The sequence below is a fragment of the Puma concolor genome, chromosome E4 (assembly GCF_028749965.1).
Source record: "Puma concolor isolate L17-30 chromosome E4, mPumCon1.1.hap2, whole genome shotgun sequence".
Taxonomy (NCBI): Eukaryota; Metazoa; Chordata; class Mammalia; order Carnivora; family Felidae; genus Puma; species Puma concolor.
In genome coordinates, this window is record NC_141683.1 from 71149401 (window position 1) to 71162444 (window position 13044).

The 13044-nt window shown below is 36.1% G+C and overlaps 1 protein-coding gene and 1 pseudogene across 10 annotated transcripts in view; one reads left to right on the forward strand and one right to left on the reverse strand.

The window, feature by feature from the left end:
• The window catches only part of LOC147572807 (ankyrin repeat domain-containing protein 26-like), a 626452-nt gene that overhangs the window by 561689 nt on the left and 51719 nt on the right, over positions 1 to 13044 (reverse strand). For all 10 annotated transcript variants that reach the window (XR_015245799.1, XR_015245800.1, XR_015245802.1 and 7 more), the window contains exons 11-13: positions 10925 to 11095; positions 8421 to 8454; positions 7653 to 7788 (exon numbers count right to left, since the gene is read on the reverse strand). Coding sequence is in view for 5 of the 10 variants with exons in the window: in XM_086693296.1 (XP_086549422.1) it covers positions 7653 to 7788; positions 8421 to 8454; positions 10925 to 11095 (341 nt within the window). In the remaining 5 variants the exon portion in view is untranslated. The remainder of the gene's footprint in view (positions 1 to 7652; positions 7789 to 8420; positions 8455 to 10924; positions 11096 to 13044) is intronic.
• On the forward strand, positions 6127 to 6532 carry LOC147572818 (small ribosomal subunit protein uS8 pseudogene; annotated as a pseudogene).

Below are 13044 nucleotides of genomic sequence, written 5' to 3' on the forward strand. Positions count from 1 at the left end.
GAAGTCAAAAGAAAGCTGGGGTAGCCATACTGAGATCAGACAAATGAGATTTTAAACTAAAGTCTCTAACAAGAGATGGCGAAGGGCATTATACATAATTAAGGGATCTATCCATCAAGAAGAGCTACCAGTTGTAAATGTTGGTGCCCCCAACTTGAGAGTCCCCAAATATATACATTGATTAATCACAAACATAAGCAATCATATTGATAATCATATGGAAATTGTAGGTGACTTTAATACTCCCTAACAACAATGGACAGATCATCTAGGAACCAAATCGGTAAAGAAACAAAGGCCCTGAATGATACACTGAACCAGATGTATTTGACAGATCTATTCTGAACTTTTCATCCAACAGCAGCAGAATACACATTCGTCTCAAGTGCACGTGGAACATTCTCCAAAACAGATCACACAGAGGGTCACAAAACAGCCCTCCATAAATATAAAAGAACGGAGATCATACCATGCGTATTTTCAGATCACAACACTATGAAACTTGAAATCAAACAAAAGAAAAAGTTTGGGAAGCCTCTAAATGCATGGAGGTTAAAGAACATCCTACTGGAGAAAGAATGGGTCAACCAGACGATGAAAGAAAAAATTAAAAACATACATGCAGGCAAATGAAAATGAAAACATGACAGTCCAACCCCTTCGGGATGCAGCAAAGGCAGCCCTAAAAGGAAAACATATCGCCATCCAGGCCTTTCTCAAGAAATAAGAACAATCTGAAATACAATATCGAACCTCACACCTAAAGAAACTAGAAAAAGAACAGCCAAGATACCCTACAGCCATTAGAAGAAATAATAAAGATTAGAGCAGAAATAAACACTACAGAATCCAAAAGAAAAACCCCCAAAAAACAAACAAACAAAAAATAGTAGACCAGATCAATGAATCTAAGAGCTGTTTTTTTTAAAAGAATACATAAACTTGATAACCCCCTAGCCAGCTTTCTCAAAAAGAAAAGAGAATCCAAATAGATAAAATCACGAATGAAAAAGGAGAGGTCACAATCAACACCACAGAAATACAAGTATTAGAGAATACTACGAAAATGTATATGCCAACAAACTGGACAACCTGGAAGAAATGGACACATACCTAGACAACCACACATTACCCAAACTCAAATGGGAAGAAATAGAAAATTTGAACAGACCCATAACCAGCGAAGAAATTCAATCAGTTATCAAAAATCTCCCAACAAATATGAGTCCTGGGCAAGAAGTCTTCCCACGGGAATTCTACAAGACATTTAAAGCAAAGTTAATACCGATTCTTTTCCAGCTGTTGAACGAAGAAATGGAAGAAAAGCTTCCGGACTCTTTCTATGAGGCTAGCATTACCTTGATTCCCAACACAGATAGAGACCCCACTAAAAAGGAGAATGACAGGCCAATATTCCTGATGAACATGGATGCCAAAATTCTTAACAAGATACTAGCAAATCCAATGCGGCAGTATATGAAAGAATTCTTCACCATGATCAAGTGGGATTCATTCCTGGGCTACAGGGCTGGTTCAATATTCGCAAATCAATCAAAATGATACATCACCTTAATAGAAGAAAGGATACGATCATTCATATGATCCTGTCAATAAATACAGAAAAACATTTGACAAAATACAGCATTCTTTGTTAATAAGAAACCCTCAAGAAAGTTGGGATACAAGGAACAAACCTTAACCTAGTAAAAACCATAGATGAGAAGCCTGCTGCGAATATCCTCAATGGGGAGAAACAGAGAACTTCCCCCCTACCCTGCCCGCCGAAGATAAGGAACACAAAAGGGATGTCCACTCTCACCAGTGTTGTTGAACATAGTGGTGGAAGGCCTAGCCTCAGAAATCATACAACAAAATGAAATAAAACACATCCAAATTGGCAAAGAAGAAGTTAAACTTGCACTTTTCGCAGATGGCATGATACTCTACATGGAAAACCTGAAAGACTCCACCAAAAAGCTGCTCCAACTGATACATGAATTCAGCAAAGTCTCAGGATACAAAATCAACACAGAGAAATTGATTGCACTTCTATATACCAATAATGAAGTGACAGAAAGAGAAATCAAGAAACCGAGCTCATTTACAATTACACCAAGAACCATAAAATACCTAGGAATCAACCTAACCAAAGCTATAAGAGATTTGTATCCTGAAAACCATAGAAAACATATCAAAGAAATTAAAGAAGACACAAAGAAATAGAAAAACATTCCATGCTCATGGACTGGAAGAAGAAATATTGTGAAAATGTCGATAACGACCCAAAGCAATCTACACATTCAGTGCAATCCCAATCAACGTTGCACCGGCATTCTTCTCAGAGCTAGAACAAACAATCCTACAATTTGTATGGAACCACAAAAGATCCCAGATAGCCAAAATAATGTTGAAAAAGAAAACCAAAGCCGGAGGCATCACAATCCCAGACGTTAGCCTCTACTACAAAGCTGCGATCATCAGGGGAGTATACTATTGGCACAAAAAGAGACACAAAGGCGAATGGAATAGAATAGAGAATCCAGAAATGGACCCACAAATGTATGGCCAACTAAACCTTGGCAAAGCAGGAAAGAGTATCCAATGGAAAAAAGATAGGCTCTTTAGCAAATGGTGCTGGGAGGTCTGGGCAGCAACATGCGGAAGAATGAAACAGGACCAGTTTCTTACACCGTGCATAAACTCAAAATGGATGAAAGACCTCAATGTGATAGAGGAAACCATCAAAACCCTGGAGAAGAACACAGGCCACAACCTCTTTGACCTTGGCTACAGCAAATTCTACTCAATACATCTCTGAAGGCAAGGGACGTAAAAGCAAAATTGGACTATTGGGACCTCATCAAAGTAGAAAGCTTCTGCACTTCAAAGGAAAAAATCCACAAAATTAAAAGGCACCAACGGAAAGGGAGAAGATATCTGCACATGACATATCAGATAAAGGATTAGTGCCCATACTCTAGAAAGAATTGGCCAAACTCAACACCCGAAAAACAAATAATCCGGGGAAGAAATGGGCAGAAGACATGAATAGACACTTCCAAAGAAGACATCCAGATGGCCAACAGGCACATGAAAGGATGTTGAACGTCGCTCATCATCAGGGAAATACAAGTCAAAACCACATTGAGATACCACCTCACACCGGTCAGGGTAGAAAAATTTAACAGCACAGGAAACAGCAGACATTGGTAAGGATGTGCAGAAATGGGAATTCTCTTGCACTGTCGGTGGGAATGCATGGGTGGTGCCACTGCTCCGGAAAACAGAGTGGAGGTTCCTCAAAAAATTAAAAATAAAATTACCCAACAACCCAGCAATTGCACTACTAGGCATATATCCAAGGGACACAGGAGTGCTGATTCATAGGGGCACATGTACCCCAACATTTATACTATCAACAATCACCAAATTATGGAAAGAACACAAATGTCCATCAACTGATGAATGGGAAAAGAAGATGTGGTTTATATATACAATGGATATTACTTGGCAATGAAAAAGAATGAAATCGTGCCATTTGCAACAACATGGATGGAACTGGACGGTAGTATGTGAAGTGAAATAAGTCAGTCAGAGAAAAACAGATATCATATGTTTTCACTCATATGTAGATTTCGAGAAACTTAACAGAAGAACATGGGGGAATAGAAGGGGAAATATAGTTTCAAACAGAGAGGGAGGCAAACCATAAGAAACTCTTAAATACAGAGAACAAACTGAAGGTTCATGGAGGGGTGGGGGAAAGAGGAGAATAGGTGATGGGCATTGGGGAGGGCACTTGTTGGGATGAGCACTGAGTGTGGTATGTAAGTAATGAATCATGGGAATATACTCCCAAAGCCAAGAGCACAATGTATACACTGTACGTTAGCTAACTTGACAATAAATTATATTTCATTAATTAATTAATTAAACTACAGCCATGTGTGTTTGTGGGGGGTGGAATCTAACAATACACTAAGGGATAATTTGTTATTACCAAATGGGGTTTATCCCAGAAATGCAGAGTTGGTTTAAGATTCAAAAACCGTATCTATCTCCGTAGATAAAATAAGTTCCTTGTCAAAATTCAACATCCGTTCCAGATAAAAACTTTCAGCAATCCTGGAATACAAGGGAGCTTCAATATGATTTAAAACAAAACAAAACAAAACAAAACAAGTCATGATAACTCTATAGCTAACGTTATAAATAATGGTGAAAAACTGAATGCATTTCCTATAAGACCAGGAAGAAGACAGGAATGACATTCACTGAATGACGTCTTCTGTTCAGCACTATACTAGCAGTTCTAGCCAATGCAATCAAACAAGATAAAGCAACAAAGGACATCCAGATAGAAAATGAAGTGAAACTGTCTCTACTAGCAAGGACATGGTCACAAAATAGAAGTTGGCAAACTCCAGCCTATGGGCCACGTTACTTGTTTTGGTAAATTAAATTTTATCAAAATACAGACATTTCCATTAATTTATGCAGTATCTATTGGCTGCTCTTATAGTACAATGGCAAAGCTGATTAGTTGAGACAAAGAATGAATTGGCTACAAGTCTACAATATTTACCATTGTTAGTAAAATAGTAGTTAAAAATGAATTCTTATGACCTTTGCTTATGTAGAAAATCTGACAGCATTAAGAAAAATGCTATTAGAATTAATAAATGAATTTATCATGGCACATGGATGAGTCAGTCGGTTGAGTGTCTGTCTCTTGATTTCAGCTCAGGCTATGATCCCAGAGTCATGGGATGGAGCCCTATGTCAGGCTCGCACTGAGCATGGGGACTGCTTAAGATTCTCTCTCTCTCTCTCTCTCTCTCTCTCTCTGCCCCTCTCCCCTGCTCATGTATTCTCTCTAATATTAAATATATCTATACATATAAATTTATCAAGGTTGGAGGATGCAGAATCATTACACAAAAATCAACTGTATTTCTATATATTAGCTATAAAGAATCAAAAATTAAAATTTCAGGGCATCTGGGTGGCTCAGCTGGTTAAGCACTGGGCTCAGGCTCAGGTCATGATCTCACCGTTGGTGAGTTCAAGCCCCACGTCGGGCTCTGTACTGATAGCTTGGAGCCTGGAGCCTGCTTCAGATTCTGTCTACCTCTCTCTCCGCCCCTCCCCAACTCATGCTCTGTCTCTCTCAAGAGTAAGCATTAAAAAAATTAAATTTAAGATGTATTATTTACAACTGCACTGAAAATAAAAAATAATCACGGTTAATATCATAAAAGACAGAAAGACCTATACTTTAAACACTACAAAATATTACTGAGAAAATTTTAAAAGACCTATATCAAGGGAGAGATATATACTCTGTTCAGGGGTTAAAAGATTCAATATTGTCAAGAAGCCAATTCTCCCCAAATAAATCTGTAGATTCAACATAATCTAAACTTAATTTCCAGAAGACCACCAGAGTTGTTGTTTGTTTGTTTGTTTGTTTGTTTGTTTGTTTTAAGAAACAGACAAACTGATTATAAAATTCACGTGGAAATGCAAAGGATCCAGAGTAGTGGAAGAACACTGAAAAGAACACAGCAAGATGACAAACACTACCTGATTTCAAAAATCCTTATAAACTGGCAGTGATTAAAACAGCATAATATTGGTACCAAGATGGACAAAGAGATCAATGAGACAGAATAGAGCCCATACATAAACCCACACATATGTGGCCAACTGATTATGACAAAGGAGCAATGGCATAAAGTGGAGAAAACACAGCCTTTTCAATAAATGGTGTTGGAACAACTAGATATCCATATGCAAAAGAATGACCTTGTATACATACTTTGTATCACAAATAAAAAAGAATATAAAATGGGTCATAGATCTAAATGTAAGACCTAAAACTATAAAACTTCTAAAAGAAAGCATGAGAGAAAAGCTTTGTGACCTTGTGCTACGGAAATATTTCTTAGATATGAAAACCAAAAGCAACAATCATACAAGAACAAATGAATGTGTAAACTGGACTTCACCAAAAAGAAAAACTGCTCTTCAAAAACACTGTTGAGAGAAGGAAAAGTCACAGAGTGGGAGAAGAAAAACCTTGCAAAAAAAGAGCAGTGAGAAAGGAACTGTATCTAGCTCTTTCCACCATCTTTCTGTGCCACCATCATGATGCATGTGAATATCGTGGCAGATGCTCCCCAAAGCATAACAATACAGAAAAGAGAAGCAAACGCCAGGTTCTTACTAGGCCATGCTCCAAAGACATTGTCCATTTTCTAACTGTGATGATGAAGCATGGTTACAGTGGTGAATTTAAAATCATTGATGATCACAGGGTTGGGTAAATTGACGTGAAACTCACAGGCAGGTTAAGCAAGGATGGAGTGACTGGCCCCAGAATTGATGGACAATGCAAAGATCTAGAAAAATGGCAGAATAATCTGCTCAGTTTGGTTTCATTATACTGACCACCTCAGCTACAGTCATGGACCATGAAGAAGGAAGATGAAAACACACAGAAGGGGAAATCCTGGGATTCTTTTTCTAGGGACTTAATACATACGTGCAAATAAAATGCCTCAGTGGAAACAACAACAACAACAACAACCACGAAAAAAAAAAAAAAAGAAAACAAAATAAGGAACTGTGTTTAGGATATACAAAGAATTCTGAAAACTCAAAAACTAAGAAAACAAACAAACAAATTTTTAAAACAACCAAAGATTTGCACAATTCAAGGAAGATACACAGATGGCAAACAAGCACATGAAAATATGCTCACCATCATCAGTTATTAGGGATATGTATATTGAAACCATAATGAGATATATACTAAATATCCATCCGAATGGCTAGGATTTAAAAAGCTGACAATACTAAGTGTTCATGAATATGTATGTAGGAATTGGTGCTCTCACTGCTGGTGAGAATGGAAAACCGTACAACTCCTTTAGAAAACAATTTTGCAGCTTCATAATAAGGGAATATGAAGGGACATGAGATTTTTAAGGGTGATGAATATGTTAACTGTCTGGATTATGGTTATCATTTCATACGTGTAAACATATGTCAAAACTATCAAATGACACACTTCATATATGAACTAAACTTCATATATGAACTAAAAATGTTGGATACGAAAATCTCTTTCACAGGAAGAAACGTCTAAAACAGTGGATAAGACACAGACGGAAAGAAGGATGTAAAACAATACAAGATGAAGCCAGAGGACTGTGGCCTTTAACCTAATAGCAATGAGAAGTAATAGCTAAGCTTTAAGCAAGGGGGTCCCATGATGAAAGACACATTTTTTAAAACATATACTAATTATGGTTGCAGTGTAGACCAAGGTCCTGGGAGGTAGAACGGCAGGAAAAACAGTCCTAAGGTTATTTCAGTCATCTGGGAGAAAAATAATGACCTGACCTGGGTGAAGGCACAGAAGAGAAGCAGAGTTAACAAACACAATAGATGTGCCATTCCCACTAAGAAAGGTACAGTAGAAATGATGACTCTTTGGCTGAGAGGATACAATAGTTCTCCTTTTATTTTAATATAAAACATATTTCTGAGATGAGCAGCTCTATAATACAGCAGTGCTCTATGGTGCAGTAGTAGGCAAGGTGTGCACATATTACTACAGCAATATACGTAAAAAGGCTTCCTACCTTTACAATCCATGCCAAGTTGTTCAATCAGCAACATGAAATTCTTGGAGTAAGGCAACTCACAATGCTCTGAAGCTCTTTCAGATGACTGAATGAAGTCGACAAGGTCATCCATAGAAGTAATTTGCTTTTTGACCTACGAATGAATAATACCATTTCAAAATGTCCCCCAAATATTTATAAAATACACTAGGTGTAGAGAAGTGATAAATAGCCATCTTTTTATAAAAGCAAAAACAGGGGCACCTGACTGGCTCAGTCGGTTGAGCATCCGACTCCATTTTGGCTCAGGTCATGACCTCAGGGTTCCTGAGTTTGAGTCCCACGTTGACCTCCACAATGACAGCATGGAGCCTGCTTGGGATTCTCTCTCCCCCTCTCCCTCGGCCCCTCCCCCACTTGTGCATGCTCTCTCTCAAAATACATTTTAAAAATAAGTGAATGAACATTTAAAAGCGAAACCATAGAGACTTTTTAAAAGAACGGATTTTTATCAAAAAGACACTGTTATCCATAGCTAGTATTTCTAAGTAACTTTTTCACAGCAAATGTCTCTACAACAAAGGAAGATTTTCTATTTTTTCACTACATCTTTCATAAAGTAATTTTTTGCCACTGAACAATATTCCTAACAAATATGTATCAAAATAATATGATAATAAAATAAAATAAATAATAAAATAATAAAGAAAATAAAATTAAATAATAAATAAAATAAAATAAAATAAATAATAAATAAAATAAAATTACATTGTCTCTTTTGCATACCTTGTTCTTTTTCTTAGAAATTTTCTTTGCAGGTCTGAAAAAGAGCAACAATTGTTTTCAGTCAAATATTAAATACTTAAAATACAAAGCGTATCTAAACCTATTGTTTCTGATATAAAATCTCTGCATTTGAAACTAATTTTCTACAAAGGGGATTAAACAACAGAGTAACATTAAACAACATCGAAAACATACTACTGCTAATATTAACAAAGGATTAGGTTTATCCAGTTCCAGTATATGTGCTGCTGAAGCAAGCACAACAAAGTACTAACGTTAGGTAAAAACTAACAAAAGCAAAGGAAAATCCTAATGCTACTTGCATTATTTGCTAGGAATAATACCATTGTTTGTGTTGTTGTCATTTTACTAAAAATAAGCTTTTACTGGCACTAAAACCTACTTGGAAAGTGCAAGTTAAGTCCCTATATGAAAGAACCCCTTTTTAACAATCATGATATTAACGTGTTGGAGACTCACTATGCAACTACTCTCTAGGCATTACTATGTGCACTTTACATGTCTTCAAGGTATTTGAAGCCCCACAACAATCCTATGAAGTAGGTTATTATATTAGGTATGTTACACAGGAAGAGAATGAGGCACAGAAAGTCGAAGTGACTTGCCCAAGAAGCCCTAGTCGCTGGCCAAGAACAGACCCTGAATTCAAACCCAGGAATGTGCCTTCAAAGCATCTGTTTTATACTATGTGGTTAAAGTAATACTCCAGTGTTTCTAACTAATATGACAGCAAATGAATCTATATTGTGATTTGATTTCTAGCTATAGTGATACATAACAATTTCTGAATCTTATAGTGATACATAACAATTTCTGAATCTTCTGTATAGTGATACATAACAATTTCTGAATCTGTGTAAGATTTTTTTTACTTGGCAAGATGGGAAATCTACTTTCAATAAACTAAAGATTTGCTTCTTCTAGAGAAGTTCCTCAACAGGCATTCATTCATTCATTCACTCATTCATTCATTCCACTGTTTATCCCCACATTCAACACATACTTATTGAGCATACAATCTGTGTCAATGGCACTGTTGGTACAGGAAGCATGGTTTTGGTAATTTAGAGCTCTCTAGTCCAAAAGGAATAATCTGTTATGGATCACTAGTTTCTTTTCCAATTGTAAATAAACAAAATCTTCCCCTTTCCCCAGAACCTAAATAATATTAACTTAATAGAACCAGATACTTTAAAGTCCCTAACAAAATCATAGCTACTTGTGATACTATCAAAGGCACTGGATATCTAAAAATCATCAAGGAAGGATTACTTTTATTCAGAATGGCCTCAGTGTTTGCATACATTTATGATAAGTGTGTGTGTGTACAAATATATACATATAGAACTTATACACATATACTTATATAAACATATATAAGAAATTATACATATAGTTTGTATATTATGCATATACATATATATAATATGTATGTTATACATATAATATACATATAATAAATATACATATAAGAAATTATACAGCCATATATATAAATATATATATAAATATATATTGAATTTAATTAATTATTTAATTTAATTTAAGTATTAAATTAAATTAATTGACTTATTTTAAATTATTTAATTATTTTATTAAATTAATTAATTTAATTAAATTAATTAATTTAATTTAATATATTTAATATATAAATATATATATATATATATATATACTTGCATATATACATATATATTTTTAAATCTGCACATTCAATTGTATGAGAATACCCCATTGTGGAACCAATTCAGAATAAACCAACTTCTTGCACAAAATCACATGAATAAGAGTACTAAAGACAATTACTATAATTTTTTTTTCAACGTTTATTTATTTTTTTTTTTGGGACAGAGAGAGACAGAGCATGAACGGGGGAGGGGCAGAGAGAGAGGGAGACACAGAATCGGAAACAGGCTCCAGGCTCTGAGCCATCAGCCCAGAGCCTGACGCGGGGCTCGAACTCACGGACCGCGAGATCGTGACCTGGCTGAAGTCGGACGCTCAACCGACTTCGCCACCCAGGCGCCCCTATCATTTTTAAAAGATAATGTAATACAATCAACAAACTTCCTAATGTTTGGAAACGCAAACAAAATTAAATTAACTAACCATGTCTATATCTATTGATCATTTCCAACAGAATACATTCTCTAAAAGCTCCCATCTTAAAATAAAAAGAGAGAAAATGCCTTTGCAATTCACATTCTTTTTCAGTTATCATCCATTACTCTATTACCTTTCCCAATTAAAATGCTCTAAGGAGTTGTTTACACTTACTCATCTTCCATGCTTCCATGGTGACTACTGAAACTGCTCCTTGACAAAGTCACTTACCCTCAGCACAACTTTTCAAGCAGGGTGTTTGATATGTTGAGTATTTCTTGCTTTAGCTTGGACCTACCTACACTACAGCATTTTATTTCCACAAAGGTAATCACTGCTAAAATTCCTTCACAGGCACATAAAGAATTTACAGATTTTACCTGCTTTCATGCTGATCCTTTTCACTGAAATGACTGCCATCATTCTTTTGTAGTGGACCACCAGTTAGGGCATCTGCCTTCTGCAACACTGGTGTGATCACAGATCCTTCTGATGTCCCTTTTTCATTTTCACCTCTCTTTAACTTCTTCATATGTAAACCACGTTCCCTCCTTAAAAAAAAAAAAAAAAAAGCCATTAAAAAGCCATAAAAAAGCCAATGTTTTCTAATAATTTTACTGATAAAGAATAAAAAGACAATTTTCATCAAGTTCTGAATTTTACCCATCTGACTTAATTTGACTAATTCAGAGAACAGTGTTGAAGTACCAACCATACACAAGGAAATACTCATCTGGTGCTTCAAACACAGATAAATATACAATTAGAATACAATGCGATTTGTAAGAATTGACATGTGAAAAGCTGTAAGTGAGGACAAGAAAGGCTTTACTGAAGAGGGAAAATAAACAGCAGAGGTCACCAGGGAAAAAAACAGGAGAAAACCATTTTCTTAGAGATTAGAATGTGAGCACAAAGATTACACAGATGGCATCTAGGTGCCTTGAAAGGAAAAAGTATAAGCTTTTAGGAACTTGGAAAAAAAAAAAAACATAAAATACATGGAAGCAAGTAGTAAGAGATCAGTCAGGAAAGATTCTGAAGAACCTTGAAGGTTACACTAAAAAGTTAGAGTTCATTGCCTAAAGGCAGTGACTCTTAGACATGGGAGTAATAACTAGATTTGTGCTCTATTTTTGGCTTTGCTTTTAAATATAAGAATGCTTAATTTCAACAAAGTTTTAAAGTAGCATGAGGTCCATATAAAATGAAAGAAGAAATCAGGGAAATATCTTAGGGGAAAAACTACTTTTAAAATACCCATATGTCAGAGCGATATCAGTATGATAGCTGAACAAGATGTACCTTGTTGTGTCTCCCCACCTACAACAAACTGGCATCTTATCCACCCACGGGCAAAACTGCCTTTGCAGGAGCTGTGGGAATCTAGCACCATATTCCAAGGGACCGAGGAAAGGTCTTGCCTACCCGTGCATCAGGTAACAGGCAGACATACTACAGTCTAATCTGTGGACCTAGCAATAGCCCATAAAGTGCCTCCAGCCCCTCCCTCTCAGCCACATCTGGGAGTCCCTCCCTAGAAAACACTCTCTAAGATGATCACCCATGGATGAGAGAGCCTTTTTGGAAAACCAGGTGTCCTGCAGAGAATTTCCAGCATACCACCGGAGCAAAAAAGTCAGGTTTGGACACACTGAAGAGGTAGTCATTAAAGACTGGAGGAAGTGACTGCTACTTCAAACGCAAAGACAGCAATGCAAAACTGCAAAGAATATAAAATATCAAGGAAATAGGATACCATCAAAGGATCACAATAATCTTCCAGTAATCAATCGGAAACACATGGAGATCTGTAATTTATTCAAAAGAGAATTCAAAAATAGCAGTTTTATGGAAACTCAGTGAGTTACAAGAAAAACACAAAAAGCCAATTCAATAAAATCAGAAAAACACTCTATGAATAAAATGAGAAGCTTAACAAAGAGCTGGAAATAGTAAAAGCTAACTAAACAAAAATCCTGGAGCTGAAGAGTATAATGAAGGAGATGAAAAAAGCAAGAGTGATCACTGACAGGAAATGGATCAAGCAAAAAAAAATGTGAATTGAAAGACAGGAACTATCAATTTATCCAGTCAGCAGAGAACAAAGTCAAAAGAATGAAAAAGAGTGAGGAAAGACTATGTGACTACAAGTGAACCCTCATAAGGCTATTAGCAATGTCTCAGCAGAAACCTTCCATGCAAGGAGGCAGTGGGATTACATATTAAAAGTGCTAAGAGAAAAAAGACTACCAATCAATAATACTTTACTCAGCAAAATTATCCTTCAGAAATCAAATAGAATAAATACATTTGATACACCACATTAACAGGATAAAAAAAAAATCATATCATCATCCCAGCATGGGAGAAAAAAGCATTTGACAAAATTCAACATCTTTTCAGGATAAAAACTCTCAACAATGTGGGTACTGAATTTTCACACCTGGACATAATGAAGCCCAATATGATAAGCCCATAGCCAACATCATATGCAGTG